This window comes from Gouania willdenowi, unplaced genomic scaffold (assembly GCF_900634775.1).
Source record: "Gouania willdenowi unplaced genomic scaffold, fGouWil2.1 scaffold_7_arrow_ctg1, whole genome shotgun sequence".
Lineage (NCBI taxonomy): Eukaryota > Metazoa > Chordata > Actinopteri > Blenniiformes > Gobiesocidae > Gouania > Gouania willdenowi.
Genome location: NW_021145245.1, coordinates 450,645 through 470,311, shown reverse-complemented (window position 1 = coordinate 470,311; position 19,667 = coordinate 450,645). Strand labels below are relative to the sequence as shown.

Genomic DNA, 19,667 nt, shown 5'->3' with positions numbered 1-19,667 from the left:
ACAGGCCCATATTTCACTGGCCTCAAATCAACAGGAACAAGTATTTACTAATTTTAATGTGACACATTTAACATGTGATCATTATTTTGTTTTATCCCAAGATATAAATTGTAAATTGAGGAAACATTGGAATTGAGTTGCTGAAAGGAAGTGATGGATTGCTGCTCTGCTGCTTTTTATGGGAACACCTTTAAACATTGAAGGGCTTAATTATAGGACGTCTAATGTCAAAGGTAAGTGACAATTTTCTAGCTGTTTTTAGCATTTAGCTCATTTTGTTAACATTTAAAACAGGGATTCACGTCAAACATGTTATATATAATTGTCTTCAATATGTTTCAAGGCTGTAGCTATTGAATATTTTTGTAATCCAGTATTCTACTGAAAATTCTATAGATTAACATATTTTTTTAGTTAAAGAGAAATTATATTCATACATGAGAAACTAACATATTTGATGTAGGAATGAATTAACCATTTGTTTCCTTTTTTAGACAATCAACACTTTTGCTTTTTAGCAAACGGCAATTGCATCTCAGGAAATGTGACTAGTTAATATAAAAATGAATAAAACAAACAGAATAACAACTTTCTACTTCTGCCAAGTCCAAACATCTTCTCAGATATCTACAACTACATAGATATCTTTATTTGAGGAACATTGAAGATAACTTGAACTAAAGTTTAGAATTGGTGACGTGATGTTTTCCATATCTTTAACTTTCATTTTATCAAGTCCAAATGAGGTTTGATATAAATGTAATGTTCATTTTGAAAAAAAGTTTGCCATTGGTTTCCATCATCTACCACCCACCACTAAAAGTCATGTGATGTGTGATATCATCTAAGAAAGGTCTCTACTGCTCATGGGGAACGATTTTTTTTTAATATAAATTAGCTGTCAAAGGATTAAAAAAATAACCAATCAATTGCAAATCTGACTAAATAATCATGATTAATCACAACTTGTGAATTTCAATCACAAGTTGCACAGAAATGACGTGTATTTATAAGTTACATTTGAGGCAGATAATTAGTTTAATTTGTTTTCCCAAACAAAATCACTGTAAAATGTAGTGTGTGGTCCATGCAGACTTTAAAGGTTTGTGCTGTGTTAAACTTCAGTCTGTTATTACACAATATATTGGTTATTTTAAAGATAACGAGATTGTACATTAAAATAAAGTACGCAAAAAATCTAACCTATAATTTAGAAAAATTCCAGTGTCAATATGAGAGAACCTTAGAACTTATCTGAACCTTAAACATTCAAACTATTGCACTTTTACATTCAGCTGCTGAGGCACAGCCGACTGTCCACATTACTACAGGATGACTGAATCAATGCTAAATACTAGAGGTGATCTCAGTGAGATGGACTCAGAAACATTAGTAAAGGAACGTTCCACAACAATGAGAGTGTCCTGTTAATGTGCTGCTTGTCTCTGTCCCTCAGTTTGTGAACATGTCTGCTGCCTGCAGTGGGACGTCTGAACATCACTTCCTGTGCTCCATCTGTCTGGAGGTGCTCACTGATCCAGTCACCACATCATGTGGACACAACTTCTGCAAAACATGCATCAGCACACACTGGGACACCAGTACCACCAGCAGGTGTCCCGTGTGTAATCAGGTGTTCAGCACTAAACCTCAGCTGAAGGTCAATATTATGATGCGTGAGATGGTTTCTCAGTTCAGACGTGAATCTGAGAGGAAAGCAGCAGCACCAGGAGAAGTTCCCTGTGACGTCTGCACTGGAACCAAAGTGAAGGCCCTGAAGTCCTGCCTGGACTGTGGGGTCTCCTACTGTGAGACTCACCTGGAGCCTCATCTGACAGCATCAGGCCTGGGAAGACATCAGCTGATGGAGCCTGTGGACAACCTGAAATCCATGATGTGTACAAAGCACAGCAAACCTCTGGAGATGTTCTGTCAGAGTGATCAGACACGTGTCTGCTTGATGTGTTCTGTTTTGGAGCACAGGAGTCACCAGTTAGTCCCTCTGGGAGAATATCTGTTTGAAGAAAAGAAAGTGCATCTTCAGCAGATGATCCAAAAGAGACGAGAGAAGCTGGAGGAGATCAGAGAGTCAGTGAGGATCAGGAAGGAAGCAGCAGACAGAGTAAAAGCTGAAGGTGTGGAGATGTTCACTGCTTTGATGGAGCTTGTTGAGAGAGGCCTGAAGGAGCTGATGAAGACAATGGAGGAGCAACAGGAAGCAGAAGAGAGAGAGGCTGAAGGTTTGATCAAAGAGCTGGAGGAGGAAATCTTTGAGCTGATGAAGAGAAGCTCTGAGGTGGAGCAGCTCTCCCACTCTGAAGACCACCTCCTCCAACACTTCTGCTCCCTGAAAGCTCCTCCAGCCACCAAGGACTGGACAGAGGTCATGGTCCATCCATCATCACATGAAGGAACTGTGCTGAGAGCTGTGGCTCAGCTGGAGGACACACTCAGTGACAAGATGATGAAGATGAAGATGTTAGAGATGAAGAGGCTGCAGCAGTTTGCAGTAGATGTGACTCTTGATCCTCTTACAGCTCATCCTAACCTCGTCCTGTCTGATGATGGAAAACAAGTTTACTGCAGTGATGTGAAGAAGAACCTTCCACACAACAAAGAGAGATTTTCTCCTTGTGTCTGTGTTTTAGGGAAACAGAGTTTCAGTTCAGGTAGATTTTACTTTGAGGTTCAGGTTAAAGGAAAAACTGACTGGGATTTAGGAGTGGTTAAAGAATCCATCAACAGGAAGGGATCTATTACTGCGACTCCTAAGAATGGTTTATGGACTGTGACACTCAGAGATGGAAATGTGGAAACAGCATATGAAGATCCTTTAGTCATTCTTCATCTGAAGTGTGTTCCTGAGAAGGTGGGTGTGTTTGTGGACTATGAGGAGGGTGTGGTCTCCTTTTATGATGTAGATGCTGCAGCTCTGATCTACTCCTTCACTCACTGCTGCTTCACTCATAAACTACACCCATACTTTAGTCCTGGTTTAAACTATGGTGGTAAAAACTCAGCACCTCTGATCATCTGTCCTGTCAATCAAAGTGAATGATCAGTGTCATGATGAAGTCTCACCAACAATAGATTCAATGGTTCTCTGCAACCATTCACTTCTCCAGGTTGGTTACACACTCCATCCAACCTAACATGTATGTTTCTCAACAGTGGGAGGAAACATTTCATTAAAGAAGTTTCACATTTGGTGTTTGGATTGTGATGAAATAAAAGTGGATTTAAAAAATATTTTACAAAATGATTCATTGTACAAACGTGTTACATGTTTTATGATCAGTTAAAATGTGTTAGTGGTTCGTAAAATAGGAACATGATGATTTTTTTCTATGAAATGTAATAAAAATAAGATGCTCAGGTTATCTAAGGAGTTTTTGTAAATCCATCTAAGTTTAATTTGTAATTGTGTTGAGTATAACTGTGGTACATTTTATTTTTAAGTGTTGTATGTGGTATAAATGTTGATATATAAAACTATGTACACTTTTCTTTTTCTTTTGTTTTTTGTCATATTACTTTTGAAACCTACATGTAAAAGAGGGTGATTGAACGTCGAAGAAGTATTCTGTGTTTATCCAGGTTTACTTAATTTTAATTGAATTTAACTGTTTTTTTTGTTTGTTTTTTTTATTTCTCTTTGAGTTTTATTTCAAGAAAAAAAGCACTTGTAAAGATCACAGGCATCTATACACTTTATTATTGTATCTGTCAAAGTGTGTTGTATGCCACCCTTTGTAAACTTTGTGTAATTGTTCAAACAAAAACACAGAAAAATAATTTACAAAAAACAATGTGGTGAAAATAAAGCATTTGCATGAATTAAGAAGAATAAAGTGTTGAATGTTCAAACTTTAAAATGTACTTTTTAAGTCACTACGACTCTTCCTTATTATCTTACCCTTTAATTAAAGAGAAACCGTGAAGTTTTTTTATCTCAGTGTTTATCTCACTGGTAGCCCTTTGGATTATTCACTAGTTTTAAAGTAGCTCCATGTTTCACAAAGGTTGGTGACTTGTTCTTTAGATCAGTGGTTTTCAACCGTTTCAGGCCACGACCGCCAAAATAAAAGTTCCAGAAAGCGGGGACCCCCACTGTCGCTGAAGGTGGTTGAACACAGACATGAACATTGAAGAACAGTCATGTGGAGACAGGGCCATCCATTGTTCTATAAAACTGTGATAACCACATGTATAATATAATATAATATAATATAATAACTACTGTTATCCAGGAAGTTTACTATTTTTTATAGTCATCTTAAAGATGGAAATCCTTTTTTTTAATTAGACAAAGTGACCAAAATGAGGAAAAAGGTGGTGACATGGGTTTTTAAAACCACAGAAATGGGTTTAAAGTAGCAAACTAGAGCGGGCAAAAACTGACATAAAGTGCTAAAAATGGTTAAAACTGTCAATATTGGAACAATTAGTTGAAACTGGCTAATAATGGGAATGACAAATGGTGAATGTGGTTAAATTGGCAAAAAAAAATTGAGCATGGAATATGATGAAAATAGGTTAAAAGTGACAATAATGGGTCAACATTTGTGACATTAGGTGGAAAAGTTGTGGAAAGTGCAAAAGTGGAAACACGTGTGCAGAAAAGGCATTCAAATAAGATTGGAAGTGTCAGAAATGGGAGTAATATAGTAAAAATGCTTTAAAAGGAGCAAAAATATGGCAAGAAAAAGGGATGAAAGCATGTTAAAATATGGCAAGTTTGGTTTAGTTGCAGAAAAAGCGAAAGCATGAGCAAAAAACAGGGTCCTTGCCCCAAGGTTGAGAACTCCTGCTTTAGATGCTGGTTCCAGGCTGCTGTGGTGTGTGCAGTCTCCTCTGTGGCCACTAGGTGTCAGCCTCCCTCTGCTAACAGCCTGACTCTTTGGATGGAGGTAAAAACCTATGTTTGGCTACAAAAAGTCTACAAACCAGTGACAATAAGCTGTTTCCTCATCAGAATCCCAGTTGTGAGGGAAGAAGAGGAAGTTTGTGTCGAGTTAAAACTTAATGATGCTCCGGTGAGTGAAGGGTCTGGATATCGTTGGATAATCCCAAATTCATCTGTAAACCAAAATTAAATAACCGTTTTTCTTCTTCTCCTTTTCAAACAAAAAACAAGAAAAACTTTTTACCGTTTTAATCAAAAAACCATAAAACAAATCCAAATTGGCCCATTTTTCGATTATCCCGTGTCCTTCTCTTCTTTTCCCTTTTACAATTGAACATTGAAAAACAGCAGTTTCACAATCAGAATCAACTTTATTGACCAAGAGTGTATTAATACACATGAAGAATTTGTCTTGGTGACCTGTGATCTCTCAGATAGTGTAACATTAAATAACAATCAACTAGAATAAATAAAAATAAATAAAAAAAGAAGTATAAACATAATTATAAATATAAAAGTATAAGAGTAGTTAGACTAATATGTGCAAACTAAATAAAATAACAAGATAATAATAATAATAGTAACAATAATAATAACGAGAAAAAAAATAAAAATACAATAATAATAATAAGATAATAGTGCAGTAGTGCATTGATAAGTAGTGCAGGTGAACATTTAAATGAAAATATTATGTCCATGAACATTCACAGTCACAGGTTGATCCAGGGTTGTTATGTTTAGTTCTAGGGTTATTTCACAGTAACAGAAACAGGTCTGACACTCAATGACTGTGTAGTGTTAAGCAGAGTGACAGCCTGGGGGAAGAAACTGTTTTTATGGCGGGTAGTTTTGGCGTACAGTGATCTATAGCGTCTGCCGGAGGGGAGGAGTTTAAACAGATTGTGTGCAGGGTGTGAGGGGTCTGCAGTGATGCTACCTGCCCGTTTCCTGACCCTGGACAGGTATAAGTCTTGGATGGAGGGCAGATCAACACCAATGATCTTTTCTGCAGTCCTGATTTTCCTTTGTAGTCTGTGTCTGTCTAGTTTGGTTGTAGATCCAAACCAGACAGTGATGGAGGTGCACAGAACAGACTGAACGATGGAGGTGTAGAACATGATCAGCAGCTCCTGGGGCAGGTTGAACTTCCTCAGCTGACGCAGGAAGTACATCCTCTGCTGTGCCTTTTTCCTGGATGTGTCTATGTGGGAGGTCCACTTCAGGTCCTGTGAGATTGTGGATCCCAGGAACCTGAAGGAGTCCACGGTAGCCACTTTGCTATTCAGAATGGTAAGGGGGGAGAGTGGGGGGGATTTTTCCTGAAGTCCACTGTCATCTCCACAGTCTAGAGCGGGTTCAGCTCCAGATGGTTCTGACTGCACCAGAGAGCCAGCTGTTCCACCTCCCATCTGAAGGCAGACTCGTCCCCATCCCTGATGAGACCGATGACGGTGGTGTCGTCTGCAAACTTCAGGAGTTTCACAGAGGGGTCCCCTGAGGTGCAGTCATTGGTGTAGAGGGAGAATAGAAGTGGGGAGAGAACACACCCCTGAGGGGCGCCAGCGCTGAGTGACCGGGTGCTAGATGTGATGCTTCCCAGCCTTACTTGCTGCTTCCTGTCAGACAGGAAGTTGGTGATCCACTGACAGGTGAAGGCTGGCACTGTGAGCTGGGTGAGTTTCTGGTGAAGGATGACCGGGATGATGGTGTTGAACGCAGAGCTGAAATCCACAAACAGGAACCTAGCGTAGGTCCCTGGGGAGTCGAGGTGATGCAGGATGTAGTTCAGTCCCATGTTGACTGCATCCTCGACAGACCTGTTTGCCCGATAGGCAAACTGCAGGGGGTCCAGCAGGGGTCTTGTGATGTCCTTCAGGTGGCTCAATACCAGCCTCTCAAAGGACTTCACGACTACGGACGTCAGGGCAATGGGTCGATAGTAATTGAGTCCTGTGATGGCCGGTGTCTTAAGGACTGGGATGATGCTGGAGCTTTTGAAGCAGGAAGGTACTTCACACAGCTCCAGTGATGTATTGAAGATCCGTGTGAAGATGGGGGCCAGCTGCTCAGCACAGGCTTTCAGGCAGGAGGGAGATACTCCATCTGGTCCTGGAGCCTTTTTGATCTTTTGTTTTTTGAATAGCTGGCACACATCTTTTTCATTGATCTTCAGGGCAGGTGGGGGGTCAGAGGGTGAGGTAGGGGGGGAAGTGGGGGGAGCAGGAAGGGCAGAGTCCAGGTGATGGGCTGATGCTAATGAGCTCGGGGTTGGGTGTGAAAACCTGCAGTGCAAACTATTCAGGTCTTCAGCCAGTCTTTTGTTACCTGCAGGGTGGGGGGAGGGTTTCCTGTAGTTGGTAACCTCACGCAGGCCTTTCCACACTTCTGAAGGGACTTTTTTTGAGAAGCTTTGTTTTAGCTTCTCAGTGTAGCACCTCTTGGCTACTCTGATCTCCTTGGTTAGTGTGTACTTAGCCTGCTTAAACAGGTCCCAGTCCCCACTCGTGTAGGCTTCCTCCTTAGCCTGATGCAGCATCCTAAGTTGAGGTGTGAACTAGGGTTTGTTGTTGTATGTGCAGAAAGTCTTGGTCTGCACACACGTCCTCACAGAAGCTGATGTAAGATGTCACAGTGTCAGTCAGTTCATCTAGGTTGTCTGATGCAGCTTCAAAAACACTCCAATCAGTGCAGTCAAAGCAGTCCTGTAACTCCTGCTTTGACTCCTCTGTCCACCTCTTTACAGTCCTTACAACAGGTTTAGCAGATTTAAACTTCTGCCTGTTGGTCGGGATGAGGTGAATCAGACAGTGATCAGAGAGCCCCAAAGCTGCACGGGGAACAGAGTGATATGAATCTTTTATTACAGTGTAGCAGTGGTCCAGTGTGTTAGCCCCCCTGGTGGGGCACTTTATATGTTGTCTGTATTTAGGGAATTCGTGAGTTAGATTTGCTCTGTTAAAATGCCCGAGAATGATAAGAAAAGAGTCAGGATGTTTTTTCTCCACGTCTGCTATCTGGTCGGCCAGGTGCTGTAACGCCTCTGTTACACAAGCCTGAGGTGGGATGTAAACACCGACCATGACAAACGAGGAGAACTCCCACGGAGAATAAAACGGTTTACAGTTTATGAAAAAACTCTCCAGATTAGGGCTACACGTCTGTTTCAACACTGTGACATCTGTACACCAACCTTGGTTCATGTAAAAGCATATTCCGCCTCCCCTTGTCTTCCCAGAGAGCTCTTTTACGCGGTCCGCTCTGAGGAGCTGAAAGTCCGGTAGATGTAGAGAGCTGTCCGGGATGAGTTCACTGAGCCAGGTTTCAGTAAAACACAGCGCGGCGGATCTGCAAAAGTCTGAGTTTCTGGTGTTTAGGAGCAGCAGTTCATCCATTTTATTTGCCAGAGAGCGGACATTCGCCAGGTGAATGGATGGAAGCGCAGTGCGTAATCCCCGCTGCCTCAGTTTGACGAGCGCGCCTGCTCGTTTACCCCGTCTGCGTCAGCAGAGTATTTTCGTGCTATAGCAGAACCTGGGAACATCTAAGCTACACACTTGTTGAAGTCGTCACAGAAGGTGAAAGCAACGTTGTTTTTAACACACAGCATTGCCATTTTCACCTCCACATTACTGACCTCATCTTCCTCTTTGGGATTTCTTGTCACAAATGCTGACATCCCCTGAGCATGTTTCTTTGCCTCCAGCCGGCGCTTGTGCTTAGTGGATTTTTCGTGTTGATTTACGTCGCTCCTTCCTCCGTGGGCGATGCTAAAATCGCAGTTGCAAATCATACAGAACCGGTAATTGGAACCCATCCTGCTCTTCTTCATAAAAGTAAAGTCACTGTCCAATCTCTCAAGGTATTTACATGACTTTTTAGTTTTTTTCGCCGGCGCGCCTTCTTCACATCCATCCATTTTCCGGGTTTGTTCCCGCTGTAGGAAGTTGCATCTACTCTCGCGAGAAGTGAACTGCAACCTAGGTCACGTGAGGCGGCAGTTCTCACGAGGTTAGTGATAGCGTCCAGTTTGGAGAGGCGGACGAATGTTTTTTATCTATCTTTTAATGATGATTACATTAAAATACGGGATTTTTTACAGGGAAAATAATAGGGGAAGGTGGCAGGAAAGGGGTATAAAATACATGAGTTTCCCGGCCAAAACGGGATACTTGACAGGTATGATACATTAAATATCACAAACTTAGTGTAAGCTGTCTTGAACAAAGTAGTAGTAGTAAATAAAAAGTCAGTGTAAATAAGTCACTTTAAAAAGCTGGAACAAACCTCCAGGTTGTTGAGGTAATGAGGTTTAAACCAATCACAGAGTTCCTTTTACTTAAATCAAGTTTATTAAATAAAAGAATAGATATCTTGTTTGAAAGAATCCTTACAAGTTAAGAAATGTCTATTTAATGTTATCCAAATCACACAGTTGATGATAAATTAAAGATGTTTACTGTTCAGAATAAACACTAGTGCAGAAAGCAGAAAAAACTACCATATTTCTCAGACTATAAGGCACACTTAAAATCCTTTAATTTTCTCAAAAATCGACAGTGCGCCTTATAATCAGGTGAGCCTTATGTATGTATTAATGTGTCAAAATGTTTTAGTACAACTTTGGTAAACTATGAAGCTGCACCGCTTGATGGATTTTTGGTGCTTCAGGGCTACTGTAGTCAGGAGCCTCATGGAGTGATATGTACCGTACTGTGCTTTAACATACTGAACTGAAAAAGTCAGTGTATTGTTCTGTATTTATGTGTTAAACCTGAACAATGTTGAGAATTATTGTTAATGAGTTGAATAAAGTTTGACTCATCTGACTATTTTGTTTCTCTTAATGTGCCTTAATAACAATAATAAACTAGTGCGCCTTATGTATGAAAATAGACCCGGTCAGACCCATTCATTGATAGCGAGCCTTATAATCCGGTGTACCTTATATTCTGAAAAATACAGTATTTCAAAGTGTGTACGTCACTAACTCACTGAGTGCAGTGATAAACATGCTTTCAGACCCAATCCTATTAATTAATACCTATTTGAATCACAGTCTGGCGGCTAACAAACACATTAGCATGTGATTAGAAATGAAAGATTGGGGAATTATCAGCGGTAGTGATGTCACTTCTCTCTGGGTCCGTGTACAAACCGGAGCTTTGCTGTGTTTCAGTTTTGAGCTGATACTACTTTTGCTCCCTCAATTTACATCATAAAAATTACACAATGATGATAACAAATGCAACAAAAGTCTCAATTTAAAAAAAAGGAACATTTATTGAAATTAATAAAGGTGAGGTAGAACAAGTAAAAAATATTTTAACTGAACGTCTCATTTCAGTTCAAATATGAACATTTACCTTCAGGTTTGAATGAATATTCAAATTTTAAGAGACAATACCTTTGCTTGTGTTAAATAAAGCTGAAGTTTATTCAACCATTGAACATACAGGGTACAATAAAAGCTACTGTACTGACACAGGCAGTATTTCCTCGTTGTTTCTTTAAGAAAATGTTCTTTAAAAAAAGAAAAACCTCTGAAAGCTTTGTTTTTCTCCTATTTTTCCACTTCTTTCCATTTTGCTTCATCCTACTCTGGAAACTCCCATTGATCCAGGCTGATAGGTGTGTTTCTGTACTCAGACAGAAGATATGCGAGTAATAAAACAACCTTTTTTATGTATTTTTGCCCAAGATGTGATTGATAAAACTTTGACCATGTTCATTTTGTTTTCTTACTGCTAGATGTTAATTCCTGAAATCCTGTCCATCAGGGGAACATTTCCAGTCAACAGAAAGGCCTTATTGCTGCCATACAGCTACAGGAACACAACAACTACACCCACTGATCCAGCTGAAAGACTTTTAAAAAATGACTTTGTCTGCCCATGGACGTTTAGAGGAAGTGACCTCATTTGTTCTCTGGATCCTGACATTACTCACAACCATCAATCTGAGATGAAAACACCATATTAAAGCTTCATTGTTCAATTAATGATCTTGAAAATAAAGTCAAAGTTCTATGGAAAAGTGAAAGAAATTTGATACATTTATTTTATTTAAATTGTCTTTTCATACAAACTTTACTCAGTATACTAAATTTCAGTTTGTGAGCAAATGTTTATTGAAAATTTCATGGATTTGTATTCTTAACATTGTTAAAAAATATACCCTTAATGTGCCCTAAATGTATTTTAAAGCAGGAGTAGTTATTTCCTGTATTGTAATACATAGTCATATGTTATAATTTAGTTGTCTTTCACAGTAACAAAATAATTACTGCATAAGTTTATTATATGAGAAAATGTTTGATAAATATTTTTACAGTATGCTTTAGAGTAGGGATGTAACGATTAATCGTAAGGCAGTTAAAAATTGATTCATAGGTATCACGGTTGATATCGATTTTCTGAAAATTGAATAGCAGTACTTTTTTTAACCAGCACACACAAGTGTAGGCGGCAGGCGGAGTCTGCTAATACTTTCTTTCTGGCCGCCTTCTACTCTTAAATATGTTAATAAATGATTCATTACCCCTTAAGCACCGAAAGAATATCTGTAATATTACTTGAATATCTGTAAAAGTCACATTTTTCTATTAGCTCTGTCTGTTAGCATAGCTTCTCTTCTTCACTGCAAGATATCTGCATGCCAACCGACCACTGTTTTACCAGCGCCCTCTGCTGGTCCAAACAAATATGACGTAAATCAGTGTAATCACTGTTTTTTTTTTTTTTTAAAGTCCAATTGTTAAGGCACAAAATACATTTTCAGTTGCACTTTTAAAAGAAAAAGAACTATTATGCAGTTTTGCATTGTTTATTATAGAACCAGAATTTAAATTAATAGGCTTCATTTTCATTTGTATTATTCCTTTATTTATTTCATTCAAGATTTATTTTTAGTTAAATTGCATTGAATAGTTTATCAAAGAATTCTTTTGACAACGAAAAATAAAAGGACAATAATACAGTATTTTCTAGTTTTTTTCCCAAAAAAAAAAAAATTGTCTACAGTCCCATTTTGTAAAATAAATTGTGAGAGAATCATATCGTGAACCCAGTATCGTGAATCGAATCGTATCGGGAGTTGAGTGAATCGTTACATCCCTACTTTAGAGTGATCAACTCTTACTGTAAATTGTACAGTAATCTTCCTTTACCGTAAAGGTAGAAACAGTGTTAATGATGGTAATATTTTGACAAGACCGGTAGTTCCTAAATGTAAAAGGTCTGGATAAACACTTATTCTAACAAAACAGTTTACGGTAATGCTCTGGCAACCACAGCTGCCAGTTTTTTACTGTAAAAAATGTTTTTTTTATTTATTTTATTTCATTTATTTTTTTTTTTTACAGTGTAGCGTTTTGGTCCCCAAGCTCAAAGATGAACTTTTTTGTAAAGGTGCCCCAAGGGTTAATGAAGAAAAAAGTCACAAGTGGAACAAAATGTTGATGTTGTGCTGCTAGTGATTAATAAAAGGGTCTTTGTGGTATTTTTCTCCTTTGACCTATTGTTTTTTTTTTTCTAAAACTATATTGAAAAATATAAATAAATGGAGTTTATATAATCTATGAGATATGAATATTGGTCCATATCACCCAGGCCTAATGTAACCAAAGCAGTAACGTTTTATGTTGTAAAGATGTTCACATTCCACATGATAAAAAGTGTTTGTTCTCCAGTGCCACACCTGACGCTCATTACAGCCTCCTTTTATGGCTGATTAGGGTAGAGACACTCCTCTAGCGCCCTCTGCTGCTGAAATGGCTCCACCACACTCACTCAACCAACACAAATCAATACTTAAATAGTGTTAACAGTTATACTGGGGTAACAGCACTCAACATAATGTATCTAATACAACATTAGCCACCTAACATAGTTCAATGGCATTACATTAGCATTCAGTTAGCGTAGCATGCTCCTGAGCAACAAACATTTAAACTCACCAATTCCTTTTCAAACGTCAAGCTCAGCAGGATTAAATGTCTCCTATCCCTGAGGTGGTGAAGTCTGAAGGTGTACAAAGGTTGTAGTGAGTACTAAAGTTGTTAAAAACCTAAAGTAGATGTTAAAGAACCAACCTGTTGTAGCAGCTCCGTGTGTGTGTCGTCACTCTCTGACAGGGAACAAACACAGCTGTTTGCAATAGGTGACCGAGCTACGTGATTGGCTGAACGTAATCTCGCGAGAGTAACGTGGAGTGGAGGAAGTGACGTCACACGCTTTAAAGAAATGAGTTTTAGCAACGGAGAACCCCTTCAAAACCACCCAACTGAACTTAAAGCTGAAATACTTTATTATTATATTTAATAAATATAATTCTGTATAAGTATGAATTACACTGTCAATCCTATATAAATATGTAGATTAATATTATAAATATTAATCACATATATAGTTATCAGGGCTACACAAACAGTCTTAGGTAAGGTTTACAAAAGAACGTATTGTTGTTGTTTGTAGGATGCTGGCAGGAGGTCCAAGGTGTAGGTTCCTGATGTTCAGTGAGTGAGATGTGATCCAGATGTGAGGTGGAGGGGCTGAACACGTTCAGTTGCAGGATGAAGTTTAAAGATGACGGTTGGTAAACTGATGATCTGACATCAAGTGGTAGAATGAGCTGATCTTATACTGTGGAGTGTGTAGGTAGCTTGATTGGAGATGAGAAGCAGCTTTGCAGACTTGATTGCAGACAAGGTGGGTGGAGCCAGTTCTAAGGAAAACACACAGGGAGGAGAAAACATAGACAAAGAAAAATAGACTAGGATCCTCACAGTGACAAATATGTACTGTACATTCAGTGTAGTTATTTAAAGAAACACAATGTAGAAAAACAAAACAGTGTTTTATTATATATATATATATTTTTTTTTTTTTTTTAGGGCCGATGCCTTAGCTGATGACCAATACAGACTGCTGAATTTCTTGAGCCGATATTTGGAGCCGATACTACTTTTGCTCCCTCAATTAACATCATAAAAATGACACTATAATTATAACAATTGGTACAAATTAACAAAGGTGAGGCAGAATGACAACAAGTAAAAAATATAGAATAAATATTAAAAACAGGTGATGTAGAACAAGAACAAGTAAAAAATATAGAATAATTAAGAAAAACAGGTGATGTAGAACAAGAACAATTTAAAAATATAGAATAATTAATAATTGACTTAAGAAAAAAAAAAAAAAAAAAAAAAAAAAATGACCTATTTTTATTCATGCATGGCCTAAAGCTGGCCCTGCTCTGGGGTCACCAGAAATGTGTGATATCAGAATGGGGATACAACCCAATAAAGGTTGGGAACCACTACGTCATCCACACTAGACAAAAACAAATACGTTACTTTAAAAAAAAAGAAGAGCATTATTTAAATTCACGTTTTCCATCTCTCACCCTATATAAGCGGTTAGAAAGAAAACAGTTGTATCTGCAGTGCGCTGTGCAGTCTGCAAGGAAAACTCTGTCAGGAATCGTCAGCGACCCTTTCTCGACATTATCAACAAGGAATTCACATATTAACAACCCCTGCTCTCAAAATGAGGTAAGTAGAAGTTTTATTAGGCTTTATTTGACCGGAAAGTAGTTCCTACTATATTCCGCCAGGCGGCAGCATAGTACATGTGGAGGTCATTTATCACAACGAATGATAATAATAGCAACATAATTACAGATATAACTACTAATTCACATGAAATACAGCTGATAGCAGTGTGGGACACCACTATTTACACAAAACTGACTTATTTTTAATGATGTTCTAACACCTTTTTGTAACCGCTGTATTTTTATTTAAATTTTTTGGCTAAGTATGTTATAGAAGAGCAATTTTCAAGTGATTTGTGTGACGTCTAACTATTATTTCATTTGCATAAAATTGGAATTCAAATAATTTCGCAAGATATGGGTAATTTTGTGTGGTTTTGGAGTCATTATGTTGTTTTTTGGGGGTTCTTATTGTAATATTGTGTAATTTTCTGTCTTTTTCTGCATTGTTGTCATGTATTGTATGTATTGTTGTTGATTTGTGCGTTTTTGGGGTCACTTTCTGTATCTTTATTGTTGTTTTTTTGTATTTTCCTGTCATTTTGTGTAACTTTGTTGACAGTTTGTGTGTCTTTGTAGCTATTCTATAATGTTTTTGTTGTTTCCAGAGTCATTTTGTTCGTTAAGTAAGTAATTAAGTAGTTGTTGTGTCTTTGTTAAGTCATTTTTGATTTTTTTTTTTTTTTGGGCATTTTATTGTTGATTTGTGTTTTGGGAGTTATTTTGTGTATTGTGTGTGTGTGTATCTTATTTATTCTTGTTTATTTCTTTGTATCACAGGACACCATTATCCATGGTGATGGAACCTTTGGTGAAGGAGGAGGAGGAGGAGGAGGAGTTGAAGCATCTCCTACCTGAGATTACCGATATTGTGCAGGTCTATCCAGAGGTTGCAGGACTGGTGCACTGGGCGACTTACCCTGTGACGTCATCTACTCATGTTTGTAGATGTCCTCCTCCACCATTAACAGACCTCAAAGTAAGAATCACTGAAACACATGGTGCCAATGTGGGCAACATCACAGCATACATTTGTTCATCTATTAAGAACAGACAGGCCCTTCCTCCTGCTTCTATATGACTCTGTTGTTGTTAGAAGCACAGTTTTTAATAGATTTATTTAGGTCTTTTTATCCAGTTCTTATGTGGCATTGGAATATCACTCGGTTTGTTTTCTTTGACAGACCCTAGCAGTAGTTTTTTGGTGTATGGTTGATACCATGGCTGGGGTAAAATATAATTGTAATCACATAATTGATAATTATTTACAATTAGGAAATAATTAAAATTGTAATTGTATTTGTATTTGTATTTGGGGGAAAAAAAACTGTTGTTGTAGTCATAATAAAGTTGTAACTGAGTTCAGATAATTGACTTTGTAATAGTAATTGGAATGGAAATTCTTGAAAAACGGTCAGTAGCAAGCCACAAAAATGTAAAAATCTGGGAATTTTTTCCTGATTTAAGGCTATCATAAGAACCTAACAACTAGTTCAAGTTTGATGAACTCACTTAAACTGGAGTTAGAATCCAGTAAGGTGTAAAAAATAACACCCACTTTCAGAGATATGGCTGTATATAGTAAAGCATAAAAATGGAAAAATATGGCCTTTTTTTTACTGTTCAGACAATTTTAATATTTGAAGGAAAAAAATAATAATTAAGGGGTATACTGACAGAAAAGAGGCTCAGACGCCCACACCATAAACATGAATATCATTTTTTTTCATTAATTAGGAATTCTAACAAAGTAACCAAGAGATGAAAAACAAATTGGATGATAGATAATAATTTTTAGTGTATTTTATAGCTGATTTAAGATGTGGGAGACAACTGACCCGTTATCATGGTACTAACAGAAAGCTAACATAAGAGGAAGGTCACGTTTTATGAGGTTTATGAGAAATTGACAACGTAATTGTAATTGACTTTCAGAGGGAAAATTATATTTCTAATTTGAATTGTAATTGGAAAAATGCAGGTCATCGTAATCATAATATAGCTGTACTTGAACATTTATTATTGAGGATGTAATTGTAATTGAAAAATGCAACTGGTGTCTAATATTCATGTTTTTGTGTCTCCAGTTTTACAGCAGTCCATTCTTCCCACCTGAGTGTTTTCCTTCTTTTGAAGAACGGTAAGCAAAGCAAACAAACACACCTGATCCATCACAGACGTTGGTCCACATGTTTGTGACATGATTTCTCATCCCGCCTGTTTATGTTTTTATCTTTGTAGAGATGAGTTGGATGAGTTATTGGCTATCATGCCACCAGAGGCCCTGGAACCCGTCCCAGTTCCAAAGTAAGTGTCCTTGAGTTGTTTTAATTGTCTTTTTTCCTGAGTAACTCTAGATCAGAGTGTCTCCCTGCTCTCTCTCTCTACTACTCTCAGCTACTGTTTCCCTGCCCTGCTCACTGTTTGCATTTTGTTCCTTCAGGAAAAGAAAACACGAGAAGGATAAGGGGACGTATGTAAATAAACCTCCCAACGCATTTATGCTGTTCTTAAAAAGCGAGAGGAAGACAGTCCAGGAAGAGCTCGGCATTAAGAACAGTGCCCCAGTCAATCCAGTTCTTTCTGAACGCGTAAGTTTGTTTGTTCCTCGATGAATGATCTGTGATCTTCACATTTTTGTCTTTGGTGTGTGTGTGTGTGTGTGTGTGACACTTTGTTATTGTTCATCCACAGTATAAGTCTTTGGCAGAAGACAAAAGGCAGATCTTCCAAGCTGAAGCCCAAGTGGAAGCTCATATACACGCTCTCAATAACCCAGGCTGGAGCAACAAAGTGAATTACATAAGTCTACTGCGCAGAAATGTTTACCCATCAACCTTAGAGGTGATGACATCATGACTGTGGAAGTGTTTTATCAGCAGACTAGAATTGTCACGTGTCTGTTTTTAGGGGACAAAGAGTAAGAAATCACGAACCAAAGCTCCACGTCTGCCTCCACCCTCCTACTGATGGGATTGTATAACAAACATTACTAACATACTAACGGTAAGTATCATTACTCAAAACATCACTTCATTTTATGTTGATTTTATTTCAAAATAGTTTTTCCACAAATGTGAAATCAAGTCACCAGTTACCACTGCTCCTCAAGGATGGGTTAAATGCAGAGGACAAATTCCATGTATGTAACAACATTACATGACCAATTAAAGACGAAAGCCCCGATTTAATCTTAATCTTAATCTTTAAATTTAATCTTTAAATTTAATCTTTAATCTTAATCTTTAATCTCAATCTTATAAAACAAGAATAATGTGTATCTAAACTGATGTGCAGACACAGACACACTCTGAACACAGGTTTAATCTCAGATGTGTCTTAGTCTAAAACACGTGTCAAACTAAACTTTAGAGCATCCAATTCATCCCCTTGGAAAAAAAGAAATTGATATCTCATCTTCTCCAAATATTTCAAAGAAACTCTAGTCTTTTCGTGCTTAGATCACATGACGGAAGTCATTTTTAATTGCAAATTGAGAACTCACAGTTTTTCTCAAACTGTGCAATTTTCATTAAATTATTTCACAAGGGTTCCCTGAATTAAATTAAAGTTTAGTCACAATATAAGAGAATAACCTGCTGGGAATAATATCCCTCACTTATTGCTTGGATATTGTCGATACCTTAATCAATACTAATGATAATCAATCAATGCTCTAAAACAAAAATGAGGTGTACCTTAATGTGATGTGCAGACACAGACACACTCTCGGAGAACAAGTTTAATCTCAGATGTGTTTAATGTCCCAGTCTAAGAGTATTGAGGTTTGCATCAGTATAACTTCATTTTGTGTCTGTGCTCTCCATAAATTGTTTGAAATGCACATATCAGCATCTAAGATGACCTTTAACAATGGGAATTACTTTAGTTCATGTTGGATTCTATCATAGAGACTCACCTAGAAACAAGCCTGCAGTAGAATCAGAAGACTCATCAGCTGTTCTCTATTTTTTTCCTAGCACCAAGGACAACAACGACATCGGCAGCAACAACAACAACAACAAGGGCAACATCAGCAGCAACAACGGCGACAACAACAAAAAGAGCAGTGTCAACAGCAAATTCAGCAGCAACTACAGCATCAGCTGCAACAAGATCAATGTCAACAACAGTATCAGCAGCAACAAGAAGGGCAATGTCAGCAGCAACAGAGGCAGCAGCAACAACAAGGGCATCGTCATGGCAACATCAACAGCGGCAACTGTTGTTGTTGCTGCTGACGTTGTCCTTGTCGTTGCTGCTGCTATCACTTTTGATGTTGCTGCTGACATTGCCCTTGTAGTTGTTGCTGCTGATGCTGTTGCCGCTGTTGATGTTGCTGCAGACTTTGCCTTTGTTGCTAAATCAGAAGACTCACCACTTGTTCTCTGTATTTTACTAGCATCAAGGACAGCAACCACATCAGCAGCCAGAACAACAAGGGCAACGTCAACAGCGACATCAGCAGCAACTACAGCATCAGCAGCAACAAGAAGGACAACGTCAACATCAACAGGGGCAACTGTTGTTGCCCTGAATTATGGTAAGTTAGCATTAACAATTCCAATATTGTCATAAAGACATCACAAATAACAATTTTAAATTCAACTTCAGATTTCTTTTTTTTTCTTCTTTTTTTTTAACCGTAAACGTTTATCACTTTCAGACCATGTCACATTTTGTATGTATTGGGATTTTAATTAACTGAATGAAATTAAATTTATTTATTTATCTATTTATTGCTTTGAAATTTCACAATGAAATATTAATTTTCTTATTCTTGTAAGGAAGCTGTCATCTTCAAGACACATACATCACCCGCCTCACCAGAAAAGCTACCTGGATTATGAGAGACACTAGCCATCCCGCACATAATCTGTTCAGCGTCCTGCCTTCTGGGAGAAGGTATAGGAGCCTCCGTGCCCGCTCCACCAGACTCACCAACAGCTTCATCCACCAAGCTGTCAGGAAGCTGAACTCTCTCCCCTCTGTCACCTCAGTCATATCCACCAGCTGAATCCCCCCCCCCCCCCCCCCCAAATAGCAACAAGACTGAAAATGCTGTTATTTATTACTGTTTTACTGACTGCTCTTTGTACTATCACTCTTGCACTACTACTGTATATACAGAATTTTTTTATGCTGCCAAGACCGTTTTGCCTTTGCACTATCATAACAAACTATATAGGAACTCATGCTACTCCCA

General features: G+C 38.2%; 2 protein-coding genes and 1 long non-coding RNA gene across 6 annotated transcripts; 2 read left to right on the top strand and 1 right to left on the bottom strand.

The window, feature by feature from the left end:
• The first annotated feature begins 1,465 nt into the window (after positions 1–1,465).
• LOC114460830 (E3 ubiquitin-protein ligase TRIM39-like) lies at positions 1,466–3,163 on the top strand. Its single transcript, XM_028442710.1, has one exon. It carries the CDS (start codon positions 1,466–1,468, stop codon positions 3,056–3,058), a length of 1,593 nt encoding a protein of 530 aa, XP_028298511.1. The 3' UTR covers positions 3,059–3,163.
• A 5,354-nt stretch (positions 3,164–8,517) lies between these two features.
• Positions 8,518–13,119, bottom strand: LOC114460831 (uncharacterized). Of its 2 annotated transcripts, none has more exons than XR_003673759.1 (3): positions 12,996–13,119; positions 12,861–12,924; positions 8,518–8,575 (listed from the first exon to the last, which is right to left on the bottom strand). It is a non-coding gene; the product is annotated as an uncharacterized LOC114460831 (long non-coding RNA). The 2 variants fall into 2 exon arrangements; XR_003673758.1 differs by lacking the exon at positions 8,518–8,575 and adding an exon at positions 8,594–8,673.
• A 47-nt stretch (positions 13,120–13,166) lies between these two features.
• On the top strand, positions 13,167–18,637 carry LOC114460828 (transcription factor 7-like). 3 transcript variants are annotated; one of them, XM_028442708.1, is made up of 9 exons: positions 13,167–13,611; positions 14,322–14,459; positions 15,242–15,440; positions 16,549–16,601; positions 16,703–16,768; positions 16,905–17,052; positions 17,162–17,305; positions 17,372–17,467; positions 18,442–18,637. In XM_028442708.1, exons 2-8 carry the CDS (start codon positions 14,455–14,457, stop codon positions 17,429–17,431), a joined length of 675 nt encoding a protein of 224 aa, XP_028298509.1. In that variant the 5' UTR covers positions 13,167–13,611; positions 14,322–14,454; the 3' UTR covers positions 17,432–17,467; positions 18,442–18,637. The 3 variants fall into 3 exon arrangements, with proteins under 3 accessions (XP_028298509.1, XP_028298507.1, XP_028298510.1); XM_028442706.1 differs by having other exon boundaries at positions 17,156–17,305; XM_028442709.1 differs by having other exon boundaries at positions 17,156–17,263; positions 18,442–18,581.
• Positions 18,638–19,667: the final 1,030 nt, after the last annotated feature.

Bases quoted from the DNA above. Each gene is read 5' to 3' on its own strand.
- LOC114460830 (XM_028442710.1), top strand. From the start codon at position 1,466: ATGTCTGCTGCCTGCAGTGGGACGTCTGAACATCACTTCCTGTGCTCC.
- LOC114460828 (XM_028442706.1), top strand. The intron at 15,441-16,548 runs GTAAGAATCACT...TTGTGTCTCCAG, and splicing joins CACCATTAACAGACCTCAAA to TTTTACAGCAGTCCATTCTT. The intron at 16,769-16,904 runs GTAAGTGTCCTT...TTGTTCCTTCAG, and splicing joins GAACCCGTCCCAGTTCCAAA to GAAAAGAAAACACGAGAAGG.